The sequence below is a fragment of the Balaenoptera musculus genome, chromosome 14, assembly GCF_009873245.2.
Source record: "Balaenoptera musculus isolate JJ_BM4_2016_0621 chromosome 14, mBalMus1.pri.v3, whole genome shotgun sequence".
Lineage (NCBI taxonomy): Eukaryota > Metazoa > Chordata > Mammalia > Artiodactyla > Balaenopteridae > Balaenoptera > Balaenoptera musculus.
The window spans coordinates 67166996-67182814 of NC_045798.1; the positions used below are offsets into that span (position 1 = coordinate 67166996).

At 36.7% G+C, this 15819-nt stretch overlaps 1 protein-coding gene across 3 annotated transcripts in view; it reads left to right on the forward strand.

Moving 5' to 3' along the window:
• Positions 1-15819, forward strand: part of SMAD4 (SMAD family member 4) — a 57475-nt gene that overhangs the window by 361 nt on the left and 41295 nt on the right. For 2 of the 3 annotated variants that reach the window (XR_005022579.1, XM_036874259.1), the window contains exon 2: positions 14815-15191. Coding sequence is in view for 2 of the 3 variants with exons in the window: in XM_036874259.1 (XP_036730154.1) it covers positions 14943-15191 (249 nt within the window). In the remaining variant the exon portion in view is untranslated. Of the gene's footprint in view, positions 1-148; positions 168-14814; positions 15192-15819 lie in introns of those variants that run through there. The other variant, XM_036874260.1, reaches the window with a different exon arrangement.

The window sequence follows — 15819 nt, forward strand, 5'->3', positions numbered from 1 at the left end:
CCCCGAACTCCCTTCGCAGTTTGTCGCGGAATCAAGTTGAACTCGGACTGGGACTCCTGCAGCGGCCGCCGCTGCTCTTTGTTGTTCTGAGTAGTTTCAGTGTCCCTCCTGGCCAAGCGAGTCGGGTCGGAGTGTACTGCCTTAGGTCTAAATGAAAGTTGTAAATGGTTTGTCTTAATTTCTTTTCTCAAGCAAATTTTTGTTTGCTCTTTGTCCCTTATTTTCTCTTCCTGGTTGAGTCATTCCAGTTATGTTTCTGGCTTTGGTTTGTTTACTTACTTTTTGAGTATTGTGGGTGATGGCGGTATGCAGGAAACATTCTTAGCAGCTAACTGACACCCGCCCCCCGCACTCCTAATGAAAAATAAAAGGCATAGTTTATCTTATTGCTAGGACTACAAGTACTGAGCGTGAAATTGGTGTGGGGTGTGTAGGGCGGTGGCTCCATCACATGCCCCAAACTGCTGTTACGATTTCTTAAGCTAGATTTTAAAAGATTTTCAAAGAAATTGGTGTGTTTTGTTAACTTCAACGGTTTTTGGGGGGGGGGGAATAGAGAGGTTTAAAAAAAACCCTATTGAAAATTGATAGTTATTCCCCCCCCGAAAACCTTAGTAAAATTAAAAATATATATATTTGCCTATTTTCAAATAGTTTATTTTGAATTTAGTTTCTTAACGCCTTTAGTTTTTGGACCGTAGTTTAAGGTGAAACTGCCAGTTATTTAGGAATAATAAATATAAGATAATGGGGAATCATTTTAATTAGTCTGAATTGACTTTCTAAAAGCATGTTGTCTTGGCTGATTTTTAACAACATTTGAGTTTTGCAAGAATTAGCATCCTTTTAGTCCTAGTAGCAGTTTGATTATTCGGGTGTTAAAGTAATTAGATTTAGAACGTTGCACTTGAATAGTTTTTATTGTAGTTTTCATAAATTGTCTTTGCTAAGTTGTACTTAGACTATATTTCAGCTGAAATATAGCCTGGGGAGTTCTAATGTGCAATTTTTCTTTTTCTGCTAAGGATTTATTTTCTCTTTTGGAAAGTTCTGATATGGTTAGTACGTGACATTTCAAGTTGTAAACGATTGATACAATTAACATCTTAAAATATGATTTTTTAGTTACAGTGTTTCTCCCATAGTGTTATGATTTTGAGTTTGTTACAGTACAAGTGTAATACAGGTAGGCCAAGCGTTTAAAATTTGGAGTATCTTTAGTCTAAGGGTGGTGATGAATTATGTAGGTATAAGTTGTTGGAATTAAAACTAAGAGTAGTTCTAGAGAAAATTTATATAACATTTTGTGAGTCTATTAATAGAAGTGACTTTTTCTTTGCTTTCCAGGTTTTTGGGTGAGGTTGCTTTAAGGAGGTATTGCATCTTAATTTTTTTATTTTTGAAGTGGGAGTGCCTAAGTAGAAACTTCTGTGTTTAGCTGAGTTTCTTCGTTGTATATCTTGAGCGTAGAAAAAACTGCAAACCCGTTTCAGATTTAATGAAAACTTGTGCTGAGAAAGTCACTTTGAAATTTTTCGGAGTAAGTTTTGTATGCATCATTGACCTTTTCCGAAGTCTTTGCTGCTCGAAGCAATTCTACTTGTGCTAGGAAGCAGCAAATCTTATTTCTAAAAACCTATACTACACTTTCTTAAGCTACATTTTAGTTGAGCTGTTTCACCATTTGTGTGTGAATTCATTTTTCTCATTCCCCTTCAGATTTTTCCCCCCAAATTAAAGAGCAAGTATTAAACTAATTTATGCTGTCCAGTCACACTCCAGCTCTCTGGCTTGGAAGCTGTTTTTTCTGATTGAGCCGGTGTTATAGTAACATCAGTAGACAGTATTCTAATTGAGCTGTGAATTGCTGAGGCCTCTACTAGGGCAGTTAACCCTACAGGATCTGCCTCACTCATTACATTTAAAATGCATATTTAGTCTTATCTAAAATTTTGTCTATTTTGGTGAGAACATACATTATTTTTCTTACGTTTATTAAGCTTTACTTATTTCAGTCCTGTTGTGTCGCCTTCTAGCTTATGCCTGACTTTTTTTTCAATTTTTTATTCAGTGATTTTAGAGTGAATCGTTCTTTAAACATGTTAGCCATTTCCCTGCTCGTTGTACATGTTTGGATTTCCTTTTTTTCCCCTAGAAGATAGTGTAGTTAGGCAGAAATTTTTGTTTTGTTTCAGTGATGATTAAAGGTGAGGTGACAATCATGTATAAAACTAACTTGACTGAAATGAGTTTGATTGATATCATTATTTTCTACACTAAAGTTAAAGGAGTTAGCTCAGCATAACACAGAATTTAATACCACTGTTAAATTATCAAATTTTGGCTTTTTTGTTCCACAGTTGATGAAGATTCCATTGTTTTAAAAAGAGAATTCAAACAGTTGACAAAAATGTCTAGATATTATTCATTTGAGCAAATTTTAGTATGGTACTATTACCATCATAATATGCCAAAACATATGCTTAATAATGAGTTAGATTTAGAATTTTTGGATTTTTTTTCTCATCCTACTTTGTGTAATTTTGGTGATAGGAAATGTGGCTAAATTCCAGTTTCTCAGGAACAAGATATTTTAGGTTGTGTCACCTTGACACTATTACGTGGTGTACTTGGCATCCAGGAAAATTTGTTTTAACCATGACAGTGGATAAAAACTAGGGTAGTACTTACTTATGTAAAACTAAGATGATAGGTCATCAGAATCTTATAATTTAAGTCTTGATTATTTACTACTGCAGATTATAGGTCAGATAGCTACTAGAGATTGTAAAGAGTGCCTATTTTTACATCTTAATTTAAAGTTGGTGATAATTGTAAAGACGTTTATAAGCTTAAAGACTGTACTTCATTATTTACATTTTAAATGAGAATTGTTTGCCGTTTGGAAAACTTGTAACTGTGTGGGGTTCGTCTTTTTATTGCTTTTTCACTCCCAAGGTTTAGGGCAGTGGTTCTCAACCTTGGCTACATTTTGAAATCTCTTGGGGAGCTTTACAAAATACCGATGGCTGGAACCCACCTCCAGAAATTGTGACTCAAATGGCTTGGGGTGCAGCCAGATCAGAGTTCCGAAATGGTTGAGCTGTTAGGGTCCTCTAACTTCTTCTTTTTTTTTTTTTTTTTTCTTTTTTTAACTGTTTCATTTGTGTCAGCTTTACATTCTTTAACACAGTGATATACACATGCGTGATATAATTATCTCACTTTCGACTTAACGGGTTCCTTGAAGGTATTGCCACATTTGTTTTGCTTCCAAATCTGTCCCTCTGTCTGTCTCTCTCCTCTTTGAATCTCTTTCTTCATTTTTCAATTAATTTGAATTGTCTGGTGGCAAGTTATAGGAAGCTGTATCTCCCCTGATGAGAAGTTGGTTTATCATTGCTATCCTAAATAGGAAGTTGATATTTTGACATATTCTAAAATGCTTACTTGGGCTCCTTTTAAAGACTAATGACTTTGTTTAGATGCCAAACTTTGCATCTAAATTCCCAGTGGGAATTTGATCTTCCTAGAGGTTAATCTGCTTGGAAACCATCACATTTTCTAGGCATCAATTAACTGGTCACTTTGCTGGTTCCTGAGAAGCAAGTTGCATTGATTTAGGTTTTACTATCAGAGGTTAACTTACACACTGTGAGACAGTTGCTCGACAAGCCCAGCTAGATCGCAGTTCTTTAGAGATCATCTGGGGGGGCATGTTCAGTTCTCCATTTATCAGTATATTACTTGAAGTAGTTCATAAGTGCTGGTCTACAAGTAGTTGCATCTGCGTCTCTGGAAGAGCTATTTAAAAAAAATAGAACAAAATATTCTTTGTCTCATCCCAAAACACACAGATTCAGGGTGAGAATGGAGTGGAGGAGGCATGGGAATCTGTATTGTTAAAAAAAAGACCTCTTGATTTTAAAGCCTTTGGATATTTTAGTGTGCTTATCTTTATTGCTTCATTTGTTTTGATACAGTACAAGCTTTACTTTGCAATCATTGGTGCACTGGAGTAATTTACTTAAAATTCATTGGGGTTCATCAAACCCCAATCTGCATGTTTAGAATGCAAATCTTATTTATGATGTCAAAAAAAGGACTTCTACTGAATATTTTGTTTTTGGTATGTAGTAAGGTATGATTTTTGTATCTTAGTGTAGATGAATGTATGTAATTCAGGTCTTTTTCAAGTCAAAATGTATTTCTAAACGTAAGACTGGATTAAGGTTATTTATCAGCAGTATTCACTAGTGAATTCTGGAGCATTTGATATCAGTATGTGGCCAGTCATTGAATCATCTGGTGAAAGGATTACTGTACATAAGCACACTAGGTGCATCTGTGTCATAGAGGTCTCCTACCAAAACTAGTTGAAGGAAGAATTTTATGTGTATAGATGTTGAAATTAAGCAGCTGGCTAATAGTAAGAAAAATGGCATAACTTCTGTGTAATTAATCTTTTAAATTAGTTTCATAAATTCTTGACATTGCAATTTGTTTCACTATCTTTTTGGTAATTCGTAAAGTGAAGCATGTGGACTAGCATAGACTACGTCAGTGCTTTGTAAAACTGACAACACCTCAGACTCCCAGGGTGCTTTTTAAAGGTAGGGCCCCACTCAATATATACTTAGTAGGCCTGGGCCTACTGCAGGGGGAAGTCTGATACAGCCCCTTTTGAAAGAATAAGCTAGATGACTTGATAGTCCCCTTCATTTAGAAGGTTTTATGAAATGTATTTTTCAGTTATCAGTTATTAAAATTCATCCTACTTCACGAATCTTTTAAAACGGTATTTTCCAAAGTGTGGTCCACAGACTCTTGGGGGTCCCCATGACCCTTATCTTCTAGGGGTTCATGAAATCAGAATTATTCCCATAATAAAATTGAGACATTATGTGCCCTTTTACTGTGTTGACATTTGCACTGATGGTAGGGAAGCAGTGGTGGGTAAACTGCTGGCACCTTAGCTTGAGTCAAGGCAGTGGCACCAAACACACTTTAAGCATTTGAAAAAATGCCGGTTTCACTTAATATCCTTGGTGAAGCAGTAAAAAGTTTTAATTTTTAAAATATCTACCCTGGAGTGCATGTCTTTTCAGTATTCGGTGTGATTAAATGGAAGTGTGCATAAAGTTCTTCTGCACATCAGCGTACAAGGTTCACCTCTAGGAAAAGCACGTGTGTGATTGAGCTGCACGCTAAACTATCTGCTTTTTTATTTTTACTTAAAAGAATGACTGATAGGTAAACTGTAGTTACTTAGACTTGGATATTTGGCAGGCATTTCCTTGAAAATAAGTGAAGTGAGCCTGCCACTCAAGGAAAATAACTATTTGCTGCCAATGATAAAAATACGATCTTTCAAGTGAAAATTAGATTTTTGGAAAACTTGTATCTACCACCATGGGCTTGCCAGCTTCCCAGTACTTAAAGATTTTTCTGATGAGATTGGTGATGAGATTTAGGAATGTGATTTTTAAAAATACATTGTGTAAGGAAATGTATCAACATTAGGAAGGTCCGTATAAATCATCGAACCAGTGTTTTTCCAGATGACCAATGTATGATGTTACAAATCATGCATGGGTAGGAGATCCATTCAAAGCACAATATGGACCAATGGATTTTTATACAGAAGAGCCAAGAAGTTCACTGATACAGTTTCAGATTCCACATTGCAACTAACCTTTAGGAATTGCCATTTGTTGCATTTTGGTGTTGAATAAAAGATGAATATCCATCATTATCTAAAAGGGCCATTAAAATATTCTTCTCTTTTCTAATTATCTGTGTGAGGCATATTTTCTTCATAAGCGTTAACCAAAACAACATATCACAATAGATTGAATGCAGAAGCAGGTATGCAAATCCAGCTGGCTTCTCTTAAGCTGGACATTAAAGAAATTTGCAAAAATGGAAAACAATGTCACTCTGAATACTGACTTTTAAAAAATTTTTATTTATTTTATTTTTGGCTGCGTTGGGTCTTTGCTGCTGCGCCTGGGCTTTCTCTAGTTGCGGCGAGTGGGGGCTACACTTCGTTGCGGTGCGCGGGCTTCTCATTGCGGTGGCTTCTCTTGTTGCGGAGCACGGGCTCTAGGCACGCGGGCTTCAGTAGTTGTGGCACGTGGGCTCAGTAGTTGTGGCTCACGGGCTCTAGAGCACAGGCTCAGTAGTTGTGGTGCACGGGCTTAGTTGCTCCGCGGCATATGGGATCTTCCCAGACCAGGGCTCGAACCCGTGACCCCCGCATTGGCAGGTGGATTCTTAACCACTGCGCCACCAGGGAAGCCTCTGAATACTGACTTTTTTGTTTGTTTTAGAAAATAGTTATTTTTCATAAAAGTTATTAATATGTAATGGGTTTATTATTTTAAATTAATTTGAGTAAATAAACATTTGTTTTAATTTGTGATATGGTAAATATTAATAGATGTAACTCATATAAACAAAGGCTATTTGGAATTCTCAATAATTAAGAATGTAGGTAAGTGGACTGGAGACCAGAGAGTTTGGCAACTGCTATTTTAAAGTAACTCGTTATCTGTATCATTGACAAGATTACGGGTTGGTTCCATTGTTTATATATGTGGTTTGTATTATATTGCTGCTGTTTCTGAGAATATTAACTCAGTTTTAAAAAAATTGAAGTATATAGTTGGTTTACAATGTGTTAGTTTCAGGTGTGCAGCACAGTGATTCAGATACGTATATATGGATGTAGATATATAGATAATATATATATATTCTTTTTCAGATTTTTTTTTCCCTTATAGGTTATTACAGGATATTGAGTATAGTTCCCTGTGCTATACCATAGGTCCTTGATTAACTCAATTTTTGTTCAGTTATGTACTGGGAAATATGTAGTAGTCAAGTTAAGTAAAAAGGGAATTCATTGGCTTCGTCTGGAATCAGAGCTGGCCTCAGAGTGCTGGATCCAGGGTCACAAGAAGTCAGTATCATCAGGATTCTATCTCTTGGCTTTGCTTTCCTTTCTGTTAGTTTAAGTCTCAGGTAGGTTCCAGACTAACTATTCTCAGCTTCAAGTTCAAGCCCAGCAAAGAGCTATTTGTTTTCCCCCGCTCTGTAGTTCCAACAAAAGTCCTGGAGCTGTGTTATTAGCCTGACTTGGGTCCTCTCCAATCTTTGAAACAGCTAATGTACCTAAGAGGTAGCTCTGGTTAGGACTGGGATTGTCCCATCTGTACAGATGGGGAGATTCTCCTTGGGAAATCAGAGTACTGTTATAGAAGGGGAATTATATGCTGGCAGACAAAAAACAGATGTCAGCTAGAGGACTTTGTTGATTCTTCTTTTAACAACCTTTAATTTATTCATTCAGAAAAATGTTAATTTTTAAATAAGATTATTTAAGGTGAAATTGGTGTACCAGTATGACATTTAAATCTAATCCCAATGGGTAAACAAGAAGCACATCTCTAAATTTGTCCCTGTAGTTCATCTTAAAAGTTACCACAAAAAAAAAGTTCTTTTTGTTTCTTTGATTGTGTTATTCCCATCTCATATCTTTATAATCATTAATACCTGCACATATAATTCTTTATGCTCTTGGAGGTTCTCCTCCAATTGCACTTATTTTGACAAAGCTCAATCTAGGCTGTAACTTGTACTGCAGGCAGTTGAACTAATCCTGTGCACCGACCCCTGCCCCCTGCCCCAGCTTGTAAGCCTATGATTAGAATTTCTTTCTAGTGATACTTCACCAGGCCAGGCTTTTTTTTTTTTTTTTTTCTTGTTAAACTTAAGCACTTTCTCAAATATTCCCATATTTGATCCTTGACCAAAGTATCTATAACTTCTAGAAAATATACATGTTTGTTTCACATAGTGTAGTCAGTAATCCAAAAGTAAACACATCCGAGAAATAAAAAAATGTCAACATTCATTAACTACAGTTTATGAATTTCCGTGAGAGCCTCTCAGGTCAGTACTCAGCCTTTTTAATTTTAGAGAGTATTTTAATTAATTTGGCTTTGTAGTCCATGGAGTTGCTTTTACACCTATGGTCAACTTCAGGTGACAGCTTATGTTTAACAGCAAGGCTAGAGACAAAACACAAAATAGGTAGATATAAGAACAAACCTCTGTCCCTTTTGCTGACTTCCTGCCTCCCGTTACCCCATCGCTGTGGGATGGCTTGTTCTATTACAGTGATTTTATCTAATACCTGCGTGTTGGAGATTTTCAAGTAGCTTTAACTTCTCTAATGAGCTCTTCAAACTCAGCATATTTAAAGCTGAATTTGTTACTTAACCTCTTTTAAATCTTTTCTTCTTTCTTTATATTCAGTTAACCTATCTAGGAAATAGGCCATCTTTTGACTCTCTCCTTTTTACTCCTTATACTTAGTTGACTAAAAAATCTAGTCTGTTCTACCTAGAAACGCCTTACTGGTTCCCCTTTTGTTTCCATTGCTTGTGCCCCTAATCTAGGCCCTGTCACTCTTCTGATCACTGTCTCCTGACTGGTTTTCTGTTCCGCTTTGCAAAGCTCTTCTCCATGCTCTCACTATAGTTTTCTTTCTAATACAGATCTAATGCTGTTATTCCTCCCCCTCTCTACCATAAACCTGCTCTAGACAAAACGTCTGCACTCTTGTCCCTCTGCTTTTTCCTATGATTTTCCTTCAGCCTGGCAAATTCTTATTCACATGTGGTAGTTGCAAGTACTCTCCCGTCCATATTCTGATGGCTCTCTTCTGGCACATGGTTAATATTTACTTCTCTGTCTCCCTCCCCCACCTTGAAATTAGGCATGGTCCTGGGTTCTCAGCTTGGGCACTAGTGACATTTGGGGCCAAATCATCCTTTGTTGGAGGGGCTGTCCTGTGTGTTGTTGAATGTTTAGCAGCAGCCCTGGCCTCCGCCCACTAGATGCCAGTGTACTGCTCTGCCTTCCACCTCCCCCTTCCAGTTGTGGCAGTCAGCATTGTCTCTAGACATTGCCAAATGTCCCTGGAGGGACAGAGTTGCCCTGGTTGAGAACCACTGGCATGGCCATATGACTTGGTCCATCCAGTGTGAGCAGAAGTGATAGTCAACCTTTAAAAGCCAGTGCATGAGTTACCTATCTTTTCCCCTGCCATTTAAGGACATATGTAGAAATGGAGACTTTGTTAGCCTAATCCATGAGAGATGACAGTGAGCAGTGATGGACACTGCTGTTATGGGCATGTATCTGTGATTGACATATAGTTTATGCAGAAAAGAAACCTTTGTTTTAAGCTACTGATATTTGGGAGTTGGTTGTCACTGTGACATAGACTAGCTTAGCCTGACTGATACATCATGCTAAGACTTAGCTTACCTGTGGATTTTCCATGCATTCCTATTTCCAGATCGCTTTAATTCCTACCTCTTTTAGGCATCTGTTACTTAGTGTAATGATATGTTGGATCGTCCGGATCAGTGGTTCTCAGTGGAGTAAGTACTGCCTCTTTAAGAGATGTTGTGGCAGTTACTGGGAGGGGCTTTGGTGCCTGGGGGCTAGGGATGCCATCCTGCATGTGAGAGACTGTGAAGAATTGTTTGCCTCCCACAACACTTTCAAATGCCCAGAATATTCATGTAGGAGGAAAACGTATAATTAGCCTAGAACCTAACTCCATCTTAATATATATTCAGTTTTTGGGAATTAAGTTTCTCATAATTCATTTCTTTTTTTGTTTGTTTTTTTAATTAATTTTTATTGGAGTATAGGTGATTTACAATGTTGAATTAGTTTCTGCTGTACAACAAAGTGAATCAGTTATACATAGACACACATCCACTCTTTTTTAGATTCTTTTCACATATAGGTCATTACAGAGTACTGAATAGAGTTCCCTGTGCTATACAGTAGGTTCTTATTTATCTATTTTACATATGTATAGTAGTGTGTACATGTCAATCCCATTAATTCAGTTTAATTGAAGTTGTTTTGTTTGGAACTTTATCGACAGTTAACTATTTTGCAAAATCCACGTCACCAACTGCAATGCCATTGTGCCAAAACAACACACCTGTCTTGGAGGGTCAGAATTTGTAGTTGTCATGTTTATGGTGATTTACTATATAAGTTTAGGCATCTGACCTCTTTATTATACTTTCTGATTTTGTTGATATGCCTGAGCATTTTTATTGAAGTACACACTTCATTATATATTAATCTTTTCCCCCTTTATATTATAATTAGGGCATTGTTAAATTTTTAAAAAACGTAAGTAGGTTAGAACTTTGTTTCAGGAGAGCTAATGGGGTGATATAAATTATTTGTTACAAAAATGGGGTGTTCTCAAAAGCAGGGGTCCCCAACCCCCTGGGCCGCACAGCAGGAGGTAAGTGGCAGGTGAGGGAGGGTAGCTTCATCTGCCGCTCTCCATCGCTTGCATTATAGCCTGAACCATTCCCTTCCCTCCCCCGTGCATGGAAAAATTGTCTTCCATGAAACCGGTCCCTGGTGCCAAAAAGGTTGGGGACGGCTGCTGGGTAGCATTGAGAACCACTTTCTGATTATGTGCTACTTGTTTTTTTATCTGTAGTGCTTTGCTCCTAGCGGATACAGTGTTTGCTGAATTGGCCAATTTATGGTCCCCAGATTGCTTTTATATCCTGTTGCATTTGATTACCATAGCCAGTCTATAAACTTGGCAAGGCAGATATTGTTTCCATTTTATAGATAAGAGAATTGAAAGAGATGTTAACTTGCCCAATCATGCTGCTAGAGCTTTGATTAGAATACATAATTTTGTTTATACCAGTTCAGTGCCCTTGTCTACTATCATTCCATACCACTCTTTAAAAAATTATAATCTAGAGCTATTTAATGTAGAACAACACCTATATACCCCTGCTGGTATTATTTTTTATACAAGGAACTTTTAAATTATGTTTCAGGCACTTGTGGTCATAGGAATATTTCCACTAGTGTTCAAAGAAATATGCAATTAAAACAGTTTCTGAGAAACTGTTAGGGCCAAAAATAGCTTAAATTTTAGAGATGATAACATCCAACAGGGATATTGTGATGAAATAGTTACAAACACTTTAATTACATTATAAATTGGAACAAATCTTTTGGAATATAATATCAGAAGATGATTTCAACAACATAAGTATTTGCATTCTTCAAAATTTGTTGCAAGGAAATGACACCAAATGAAAAAGCTGTAGTCAACTTGCAAGCATTTGCCTGGTATATGAAAGGAATGTGCACTGTACTAGGAATTTTTAAGATGAGAAGGTGTTGCTGTTTTCTTCTAAACTTACGGCAACAGGGTGTGAAACAAATACATAATCAAATAACTATAATATAATGTGTTGTAATTGGGGTGTGTGTTTAATTTGATGGAAGCATCAGGTAATATACTAGGGCACACAGTAAACACACCAGGGAAGTAATTCTCCTTCAGTATTGTGGGGAGAGGAGACAGTGTGTTAGGGGAAACTCTTGGAGAAATTGAGACATTTAAGCTGCACTTTGAAGGGTGGCTAGGGCTTTACCAAGTAGATAAAATGGGACTGGATATTTTAGGCAAAAGAAATAGCCTGAGCATGAATCTGAAAGCACATGCAGAAATGCATTCATTGAACAATAAGAGACGGTTATATGTCCTAGGAATTGGGCATATAATGATGACTAAGACGAGTACACTCCCTGTCCCTGAGAGCTTTTGAAGTCTAGAAATTATAATTGTGAGGTTGGCATTCTGAGATTTCAAACTGGTGATTCTCTTGGGCCAGATGTGAGTTGAAGGTGGGTTTGGTTTGGCATACACAGTGGTTGCTCTTTCTCCTTCCTTCCTTCCCTTTCCCTGCAGGTGTGTTGCCAATACTTATTTTTGACATATAAATAGGCATTGAAGATGTGGCAGCTCAAATGCCACTTCTGCTGGAAGTGAGTAGCAGCTATTCACTTTATTTATTTATTTGGCTGTGCCGGGTCTTAGTTGTGGCATTCGGGATCTTTTTTAGTTGTGGCATGTGGGATCTAGTTCCCCTGACCAGGGATCGAACCCAGGCCCCCTGCATTGAGCGCATGGAGTCTTAACCACTGGACCACCAGGGAAATCCCACAGCTACTCACTTTAGATGGACACGCACTTGTCCTCCTCAGTACTTTTCTTTACACCTGGCACGTTTTATTCGTTTATATAATTTGCCTGGCTTCTGTATGCCTTTGTGTTGTGAGTCCTGGATGGGTGGTTTACTACTGTTCCTGCCCTTCTAAATTTTCTTTGACAAATTTTAATAGGAGAAAATGCAGAAAAATACATAATGTGTTTTAGGAAAATCTCTTTTTAAAACAAAATAAACATTTTAGTATTCAGACAGTAGCTACTTTTTACTATACATTAATATCGATTTTTCACTTTGTATGCTCTCCTTTTAATCCATGTTCAGAGAGAATTTAAGTAACTTAGTTTGGCCCACTACTTAGTGTGAGAGCTGGGATTCTAATCCAGATCTCTAACTCCAAAACCTACCAGGCAGGTAATCTTTGGTTATCTGGAAAGTGTACCCTCTGCATGTGGGCAAGTGGTTAAGTATCAAAGGTATAAGAAAAACTGCTTTTTCTCTGCCTAGGTCAGGCATTTATGTAAAATAGATAACAATAGAGGGGAACACGTGTTAAATAGCAAGTGATATAAATTTAAAGGAAGCCCAAAACTACAGCAGTGTCTGGTAGAATAGAAATTAAAATGACTAACGTAAAGAATCATGTAACTTTGTGAGAGAATGTAGGGGGTAGTCAAAGAAAGAGGTAGGTCAAAGATGATTTACCAGGCTTTCCAACGCTGGGTAATCGAGTGGAGTTTAAGCTGTACAAGTAAAGGTCGTCAGAAGAGGAACAGGTTTTGGTAGGGACTGATGAGTTAGTTTTATTAATTTGGTCGTGGAGGGTAGGCTTTTAAAATTCAGGTAAATAGCCAAAGAAAATAAAAGCAAAATAAGCATGGAATGCAACACCATCAACAAACAAATGAAAAACAACCTGGCATAAGTACAGCCTCCACTCCTGCTTTATCTCGTTTATTCTTAGGCTGATGGCCTTTTCTTATTCCATGTGAGATTTTGAGGTTAGATAAGTTAGTTTGTGTTATGAGTGTTGAATGGATTTTTAATTAATATTCATTTTCTATATTTTAATTTTTTTGAAAATAATTTACCCTGTTGCTTTTATGGGTAAAATCGTTTGAGGAATTCAGTGGTCTCTCTTTTTTAAAAATAACAACTTTATTGATATATAATTCACATACTATAAAATTCACTCTTTTAAAGTGTATGATTTGATGGTTTTCACTATAGTGACAGAGTTGTACAACCATCAATTTTAGAACATTTTCATCACTCCCACAAGACACTCCATGCCCATTAGCAGTCACTCATCCCCCCGCCCAGCCTTTGGCAGCCACTAATCTACTTTCTGTTTTGGTCATTTGCCTGTTCTGAATATTTTATATAAATGGGATTATACAACACATGGCCTTTTGTGAGTGGCTTCTTTCACCTAACATGTTTTCCAGGTTCATCCATGTTGAAGCATATATCAGTACTTCATTCCTTTTTATGACTGGATAATATTGCATTGTATAGACATACTCATTTATACATTCGTCAGTTGAGGGGCATTTGGGTTATATTTACTTTTTGGCTGTCATAAATGATACTGCTGTGAACATTTATGTACATATTTTGTGTGGACATAGGTTTCTGGTAATTTTGGATGGAATTACTAAGGGTAGGATTGCTGGGTTATATGGTAATTCTGTGTTTAACATTTCGAGGAATTGTCAGACTTCTTTCCAAGGTGGCTGTACCGTTTTGCAGTCCCACCAGCAACATACGAGGGTTCCATTTTCTCCACTTTCTTGCCAAAAGTTTTTTTTTTTTAATACTTATTTATTTATTTATTGGGTCTTAGTTGCGGCACGTGGGATCTTTCGTTGCAGTGAGTGGGCTTTTTGTTGTGGCGTGTGGGCTTCTCTAGCTGTGGTGCGGGCTCCAGAGCGTGTGGTCTCTGTAGTTGTGGCACTTGAGCTCTCTAGTTGTGGTGTGCAGGCTTAGTTGCCCAGTAGCATGTGGGATCTTAGTTCCCCGACCAGGGATCGAACTGGTGTCCCCTGCATTGCAAGACAGATTCTTAACCACTGGACCACCAGGGAAGTCCCTCGCCAATACTTTTTGTCTATTCTTTTGATTTATCCAAAATGTGGATGTGAAGTGGTATCTCTTTGTAGTTTCGATTTGCAATTCAGTAATGACTAATGATACTGAGTACCTTTCATGTGCTTATTGGCCATTCTTCTTTGGAGAAATGAGTATTAGAATCCTTTGCCCATTTAAAAATTATTCATTTTTTTATTGTTGTCAGTGGTCTCTTATAACAAAGTTGTGTGTTGTTAACTGATAAACAGCATTTGGTACCAGGTGATGGTGAATTTTTCATGTGTAGTGATAGACTTCTAGGTTTAGCTAGTTGTTGATCAAGAATATTTTAAAGTGCTGGTCTTCATAAGTAATCTTTTTAAGAAGTTGTGTTAAGATTTTACTTTAGGGTGTAGTACAGTCGACAAGACTTGATTGAACCATACCTCTATAATAATGAGAAGGCCTAACTTTAACATTTTGGGAATGTCAAAAACAGAAACAGTTTAATTAAGTCATTTAAAATGCTAAGCACCACATTTTAATTATGTCCATTCAGTCTTTGACTTAACTGGAGCAATTCCATCTTTTCCCAAGAAATTGAATCTAGTTTGTGAAATGTGTTCTAATATCTGTGTCTCATTTTTTTTTTTAGGTTATCCTGAATACCACATGTCTAATAATTTTCATTGCAACATTAGCTGTTGTTTTTCACTGCCTCCAAAAGATCAAAATTGCTCCGGAAATTGGAAACATATTTGATTTAAAAGAAATAACTAACAAATGGACAATATGTCTATTACGAATACACCAACAAGTAATGATGCCTGTCTGAGCATTGTACATAGTTTGATGTGCCATAGACAAGGTGGAGAGAGTGAAACATTTGCAAAAAGAGCAATTGAAAGTTTGGTAAAGAAACTGAAGGAGAAAAAAGATGAATTGGATTCTTTAATAACAGCTATAACTACAAATGGAGCTCACCCTAGCAAATGTGTTACTATACAGAGAACATTGGATGGAAGGCTTCAGGTTAGTCTTGTTCTAGAAGCTTTTCTGTATCTTCTATAGTGGCAGATTTTTACAAATTCTTGTTTCCTCTTAAGTTACTATGGGAAATCTAATGCTTGCTCCGTCTCTTTAGATATCATAGTACATCCTGTACCAGTACATATTATGGGAACACATGGAAGAATGTATCTTCCATACAACAGAGATATAGCTTAAAACTTTTTAAATGTTTTGACTGAAAAAAAATGTTCTGTGTAGAAAATTTGGAAAATAAAAATAAAAATCAGAAGAAAAGCCACATCTTTAGTAACTAGGTATTCATCCTTGTATCCTTTTTTTTTGGTATTATATGCATATTTAAAAAACTGAGTTATACTCAGTTCTTTTATAATTTAGAAATCTGATATTGTATGTTCGGTACTTTTCATATGAAAAACAATCCAGAAGAATTCAAGCATATTTTTAATACTTGCGGAGTTAAAAACTTACATTTACAAATTTTCTTTACCTTTTATTTTCACTGATCAGATTTTTCATATAGAACTACATAATACATCTCCTGTATTTAATATTTTTAAAGAAACATATAGAAAGCTTATATTGTTAGATTAAAATTTTTTATTTCTAGATTTTAGGCATGGTTTCTTCT